Source organism: Limulus polyphemus, unplaced genomic scaffold, assembly GCF_000517525.1.
Source record: "Limulus polyphemus unplaced genomic scaffold, Limulus_polyphemus-2.1.2 Scaffold216, whole genome shotgun sequence".
In the NCBI taxonomy this organism is placed as follows: domain Eukaryota; kingdom Metazoa; phylum Arthropoda; class Merostomata; order Xiphosura; family Limulidae; genus Limulus; species Limulus polyphemus.
The window spans coordinates 146,034-153,495 of NW_013665826.1; the positions used below are offsets into that span (position 1 = coordinate 146,034).

General features: G+C 34.6%; 1 protein-coding gene across 9 annotated transcripts in view; it reads left to right on the forward strand.

The window, feature by feature from the left end:
- LOC106478485 (homeobox protein cut-like) overlaps positions 1-7,462 on the forward strand; it is a 153,296-nt gene that overhangs the window by 134,953 nt on the left and 10,881 nt on the right. For all 9 annotated transcript variants that reach the window (XM_022382094.1, XM_022382093.1, XM_022382091.1 and 6 more), the window contains 3 exons: positions 2,125-3,158; positions 3,814-4,081; positions 6,621-6,973. In XM_022382094.1, the coding sequence (XP_022237802.1) occupies positions 2,125-3,158; positions 3,814-4,081; positions 6,621-6,973 (1,655 nt within the window). The remainder of the gene's footprint in view (positions 1-2,124; positions 3,159-3,813; positions 4,082-6,620; positions 6,974-7,462) is intronic.

The following is a 7,462-nucleotide window of genomic DNA, read 5'->3' on the forward strand; positions in this document are numbered from 1 at the left end:
TATATATATATATATATATATATATATATATATAATTTGGAACCCCTAGTTTATTTCTTTTATCATTACAAACCTAAATGTCGGTGTTGTCAGACACAAAAAAATATTAATAAAGCTCTACTATACAGTTTCTTCCCAAATGTGTTATGACAGCACACCTCTATTAACTACTGAATTTACGTGTGAAGTCCATGATAACACTGCTGAACAAGGCTTATATTGTTCACTAGGTGCAATTTGGTGTCAAGATCCCTTGAGGAAAGAAGCTCTTACACCTTCAGTGACGAATGATTAATGGCTGCAACATTGGTGGTGTAAGTTTCGAAGACACTTTCACTCCACCTACTCACACTAAATCCACTGCAGGTTGTTGCATGTTTTATCTGCGCCAAACAACCAGTGCTAAAATAAAAGGAAAAATAAAAATGGCAAAGGTAAAATACAGTAAAAAGTAAAGAAGATAAAATAAGCCAAAAACAGAACATTGCCCGTAAATTAGGTTAAAAGATCAAAGTGAATTAAAAAGGCCAGTGGCCTTTAAAAAGCTAAAAGCACAATCAATCTGCACAGTGTCATCATCTCCAATGATACTGCCAAACTTTAGGAGTAGCCATTTGAAAAAAACATGTCTAAAATGGCGCCGCCGCTCGCAAACATTGAAATATGTTGCGAGAGTGAGCTAGCACATTCATTCTATTTGCAGGGAGCTCCATCTAGCTGGTTGGTTGTTTTGGGCTTTATGGCGCAAAGCAGCGACGCTATCTACGCCAAACAACCGTTAAAAAGACAAAGAAAGTAAAACTATAAAAAGTAAAAAGAAAACAAACTAAAATCTAAACAATACCCAAAAATCAGGTAAAAATTAAATACAATTTAAAAGATTTTATGGCCCGCAAAATTCTATAAATACAATCAAACTAGACAGTGTCATCATCGCCAATGACACCGTCCGACGTAAGAGGTAAACCTTTAGAAAATACATTTCTAAAATGGTACCGCCGCTCACATTCGTAACAACAGGCACGAAAATAAAACGTGGGCATTAGTGACCTGAGTGGATCAGTCCCACATAAAAGAAAACTGTGGGGCAAAGCTATACGAGGGCTATCTGCGCTAGCCGTCTCTAATTTAGCAGTGAAAGACTAGAGGGAAGGAAGCTAGTTATGACCATCCTCCGCCAACTCTTGGGCTACTCTTTTACCAAGGAATAGTGCGACTGACCGTCACATTATTACGTCCTCATGGCTGAAAGGTCGAGCATGTTTGGTGGGATGGGGATTCGAACCCGCGACCGTTGGATATATACTACTGGTTAGTGTCAAGTGAGAGTAACAAACTCAAGGCTGCGATAAATCCAGCCCTTGCTATAATCAGGCCTCAATAGTAGAAAACAAGACCCCCCCTTTTCAAGGTGTGCTGTCCAAACACGTTTGGTACGTTTCTAATATAACAACAGGTTTGTGCAAAAAAATGTATATTTGATTCAATTCTTAATGTTTGCTGTATCCATTATTAAATTGAATTTATTGTTTTAAACAAAACTAAAATATCTGTTGTTGTTGTTTCAGACGAAACTCTCAAATTTAAGAATCTAAATATTATTCTTCTGACTTCGAAGCACTAATCCTTCTTTCTCAATGTGAAATAAGGTTAACACCTTAAACTTTAAACACATAAAACTTCAAAATAACACTCCTTGATTTCACTCTTCACACACACATTTCACATTTCAAATTTCACATTTAGGATGTGTAAAGTATTATTATCAATGTTAATTCTAGAGATAAGACAGGATAGTAATGAAATGTATTGAATATCTTGAAGTTATGTCTTATGAGGTGTAAGTATAATAATTATTTATTAGTTGTTTTAAGTTTTAAATTGATAATGTTTCTAAAAAATAGGGTAATCCATGTACAGTTACATATTTTAAGAGTTTCGGTTGAAATCACTTAAAAGGTTTTCAAGTAAAGAAAATTACCATTTCTGTGTTCTTTTATTGTCAACTTCGACTTTTCAGTAGGTAGTGGTATGTTTGATTTAATTCAAAAAGTACATATTCCACAGTAAGTTTTGAATCACTCAATCCAAATTAGTAATTCTACTCAATTATTTTGTCTGTAGGTAAGGATTCAGGAGTTCCATCAAGTAAACAAGAAGATCCTGCTACTGAAGAACGTATAGCACAGATTTTAACTGAGGCTCAGAATGCTATGCTTAATTCTAAAAGTAGGGAAAAGAAAAGCCCACAACGTAATGGAAGCATAAGCTATTCATCATACAATGGAAATGCTTTAAGATTTGAAGAAGAAGGCAAAGGTAGTGAAGTGGTTGACAATGAAGGAGGAAGTACGATTGATAGGGCATTAAACATTAGTAATAATTGTAAAGAGTCCTTCCAGGCCAGTAACTTGCGACGATCTAGAAAATATGACAATGATGACATACCCCAGGAAATGGTAGCAAGGATCTATCGAGAGGAGCTTGCGAAGCTCATGGGGCAGAGAGTGGAAGAAGGTTTTCGTTTACCCCAAGCTCTATATGAACGTACCCATGAAGAAATCAGACATGCAATTAACATCTATCATCAAGAACTCTCCTGTCTATCTCAAGTCCTTCCTTTAAGTACTGCAAACCTCAACCATATCAGTACAGCTGCAGCTTTAGCAAACAGAAATGCTTACACCTCATTCACCCATCCTATCAGCTTAGCAACTTCCCAATCTCAGCTGGAAGTGCCCATCGATGCCACAGTGCAGACACAGAGCCACAAAAATGATAAAAGAAGTGGCTGTGGTTCAGAGACAGAGAGTATATGTCGCCATGGAAGTGCTTTCTCTTTAGTACGACCAAAGACAGAGACAGGAACTAGTCTTGTCAAACCAACAGTTTCACATCAGTATAACACTAATCACACCTCCTTACCCACAATGTCTGTGATGTCTCTTGCTGAAATGCCCCATTCTGGTGAAGACCTTAGCACTTCAGCATCACCACTGCAACAGATGCAGTCCATCACAAATTCTTTATTGTCACAGTCATCTCTGGCAAACCTTCCCAACACTCCCCAGAGGCCCACAAAAGCAGTTCTCACACCTATCACACAGCATCAGTTTGACCAATACAGCAACCTGAATACTGAAGAAATTGTAAAAAATGTAAGCCATATTTAGGTAGTATTGTTACACCCAGAAATAGTTCAAATAGAAAGACATTACCTATTAATTAATTTTATCAAGTAAAAGAATATATTTGCTGCAACTGCAAGGTTATGCTACCATCGTTAGGAAAAAATATCTCTTTCATTAAAATAAATTGAAACCATCTAAACATTATTGTTTAGCTTTTGTTTTACTTAATAGAAACATCTTATTAAAAAACCTTTGAAATGCAAGATAAATTTCAAAATTGAATGATTATTTTTATTAAATTAAAAACTCTTTTGAATAACATTGGTATTAAAATTTATAGTTCCGTGATTCCACAGTTTCGTTATTGAATGTTTTTTATACCAATACCTCGATTATGAATAACAGTAGAAAAACATGTCTGTCAAAAAAATAGATATATGACAAAAAGAAACCCACGAACCTGAGCACTGACTAGGGATGCATTGTTGAAGTTGGTTTTAGACCCAAAATTACCAATATTTTGTTTGTATAATAAAAGGGAAAATAATTCATAAGCTTATTTTAAAAAATGTATTTTTTTTCTACAAGTAATTATTAGTCATAAAAACTATTTTTGTCGCTTTTTTAAATAAAAGAATAACAATATTCCAAAGTATCTCTGTCTCGAAATATGCTTTTTTAGGTAAAGGAACAGCTAAGCCAGTATTCTATAAGCCAGCGATTATTTGGTGAAAGTGTTCTGGGACTCTCTCAAGGTTCTGTCTCGGACCTTCTTGCAAGACCTAAACCTTGGCATCTGCTCACACAGAAAGGTCGAGAACCATTTATTCGTATGAAGATATTTCTCGGGGATGAGAATGCAGTACATAAGCTTGTGGCTTCCCAATATAAAATTCCTCCGGAAAAGTTGATGCGAACAGGAGGATTTGGAGGACCCAGTAACTTACCCTGTAAGATGCTCGATGTCATTTTTCCACATTTATTGTTTAATTATCTAGTTCACGGAAGCCCCAACTTAGTGAAGTAAATAAAAAATTAAAATATTATTTTGTTAAGATTTGTTTACTTTTTAGCATGCAAGAAAATATATAATATGTTGGCTTCTGCAGGTCTTTTTTTTTAATATCTAGATGCTTTTATTAAATTTTAAGCAATTGTGGGGGCATTCTTGAACCTTTAGAAAAATATATTTTCTTCAGTGTATGATGTTAATGTGGTAAATATGGAGAACTTGACTCAGTAATACAAATATCCGATTTTTTATCATATAAAAGTTTGTTACAATCGAGTTTAACGTTGTAAAATTGGTTGGAAGAAGTCTTCTTATGATATATTATTGGGATTACGGCTGAAAATGTTGTTAGCAGTGAAGGGACCACCTTATGATTTATTGCCTTCTAAGCATTATATACTTTAGTTTTCTCGTGTTTTGGTGTATATCGTGATGTACTTTTACTCAGTTTGTTATACGGGATTGGCTTCATTCTTTTACCTGTTACTTTCTTTAAGTTCTGGTCAATATCACTGATGTTGGAATATGGCAGGCATCTCCAAAACAGTTGTAACCAGTAGCAACGTTGGCCGTCTTCCCTCCTTCAGGCTTATGATTTCTCCAACTTGAATTAAGTATTTTGTTCAAAATAATGACTTGCTATAGATAGGTAAAGATTATAAAGTGAATTTGGTGATAGAATGAAAAATATAGAGGTTTAAAGTAAAATTTAGTTCATGGAAGCTGGTCGTTAAATTGCTTATTTTCGCATTAATTTTACTTGTGTTCCTCAGCTGATTTTCATCATATCATGGCCCTCAATACATAAAACTAATTGAAGCTAAAACTGCAAAAATGTTCCAAAGAGTATGCCCCCCCCCCGTTATAAACAGTATTTTTTTTAGTATTGAGCGAAAGACCTTAACGGCATGAAGCACTCAAAGGTATGCGATCGAGATGCTATGTCCTTATTAATCGAAACCCATGTATAGGGCCAGTAAAGAAAGACGCGTTAACAGTTATTATCACTCGTATTGTGACGTCACACAGAACATCGACCTAATTATTTATAAACTAAGTAATAGTATAAACATTAAAAAAAACATCACGTTAGGTTTCGCATGTTCAAATTACACTAATACATTGTTTTGGCTTTTCAAGTTGAGGTTGTTTAGAAATTGTAAACATTTACAGAAATATGCGAGTAGGAAAATGATCGAAACGTCATATGGGAATATATACTAGAATAAATACGCCCAAAATCTGTTTAGACAGATTTTTTTCAATACCAAAAAACGTAACGATTTTAATGAGTGTTTTTTTTCATATACTTCTACTGATAGACTTAATTTTTGTTTAAATATCTATAATAATTAGCCTATGGTGAATTAAAGCATGAGTCGGTTGTCTACGTGTCCACATTGATAGTCTCCTGATATTCTACCGTTATACACGTATCCATATTGATAATCTCCTGATGATTTACCGTTATGCGCGTGTCCATATTGATAATTTCCTGATGATTTACCGTTATGCACGTGTCCATATTGATAATCTCTTGATGACTTACCATTATGCACGTGTCCATATTGATAATCTCCTGATGACTTACCGTTATGCACGTGTCCATATTGATAATCTCCTGATGATTTACCGTTATGTGCGTGTCCATATTGATAATCTCCTGATGATTTACCGTTATGCACGTGTCCGTATCGATAGTCTCATGATGATATACCGTTATACATGTTACTCCTTTTTAAGCTCTTGATTAACCGGGTATTTTTTCTCTTCTGTTTACACTTTTAGTTTTGCAGGAAAACGTTCGTGTTTTTCCCAACTTGAATTGAATATTGAGTCTAAAACAATGAATAAAAATTATACCTCCCATTGGCACAGCGGTATGTCAGCGGACTTACAAGCTAGAAACCGGTCAGAGCACTGATAGCCAATTGTGCAGCTTTGTGCTTAACTACAAACAAATAAAAATTCTAAAACGAACTTGGTAGTTGGAAATGACAAGTCGAAAAGGTTTCGAGAGATTTATGGATCGTGCAAGTTTGTTACTTAACTGCTTTTTATTTCCAATAATGTTATTTGTACTTTTTTTTCCTGATTTATCAGAATTACATGCTAACTAAACATTTTTTCTTATAACTGGTGCAATCATAGTAATAAATGTACAGAAATGAAAAAAGATATGACATCATAAGAAAAAAAAACAATAGGAACACAGCACTTGTGTAAAAATATTTATTAAAAACTCAGCTAAAACAATGTTTAAAAATACCCAATGATTTAAAAGCTGTTGAAGGCATTAGGCCTTGCTAAAACATTTACATGTTCCATATTTTTAAACATTGTTTTAACCGAGTATTTTTGATAGATATCATAATGCATCAGAGAAGAAATAAAGTAGTTGTAATGGTTCAACTGATTATTTGTTTGTTTGCACTTTTATTCTTATACAGCTATGTGACAAAATGTTTTTATTTTAGCAGCTTCCAGTGAACTGCCACATGGAACTGTGGAACCAGTAGCAGCACATCATCATGCACTTGACAAAAGCTATACTCTTCTAAACATGAAACTACCCCTACCCATGACTATGAAACGTTCTTCCCCCACCACCTCACCAAGTATTTCAGTGCCAACTAACCTGCCATCTAGTACTCTCTCCACAGTCCACAACAAACAAACAACCTCAAGAATGCCCCATCATAGCCCCCCATCTATGCCCTATCTGCAACCATCTGTATACGAAATGGCTGCTATGACCACAGATTTTGACACACAGAGTATTACTTCCAAGATTAAAGATACACTCTTGGCTCACAATATAGGTCAGAAGGTAAGAAAATATTGATGATTCATTTCAGAACAGTTAGTTTCTAAACAGAAAACTCAATTTTACCTTAACTGTGAATCATTATTGTTAAGGTAAAATTGATAACTCTAGGCAACTATGAGTTCTAGTAAACAACAAGGAATGATAATCAGTTAAGGTAAAATTGATAACTCAAGGGCAAGTACGAGTTCTAGTAAACAACAGGGAATGATAATCAGTTAAGGTAAAATTGATAACTCTAGGCAAGTATGAGTTCTAGTAAACAACAGGAAATGATAATCAGTTAAGGTAAAATTGATAACTCTAGGCAAGTATGAGTTCTAGTAAACAACAGGGAATGATAATCAGTTAAGGTAAAATTGATAACTCTAGGCAAGTATGAGTTCTAGTAAACAACAGGGAATGATAATCAGTTAAGGTAAAACTGATAACTCAAGGGCAAGTATGAGTTCTAGTAAACAACAGGGTTGATTATCATTCCCTGTTGTTTAC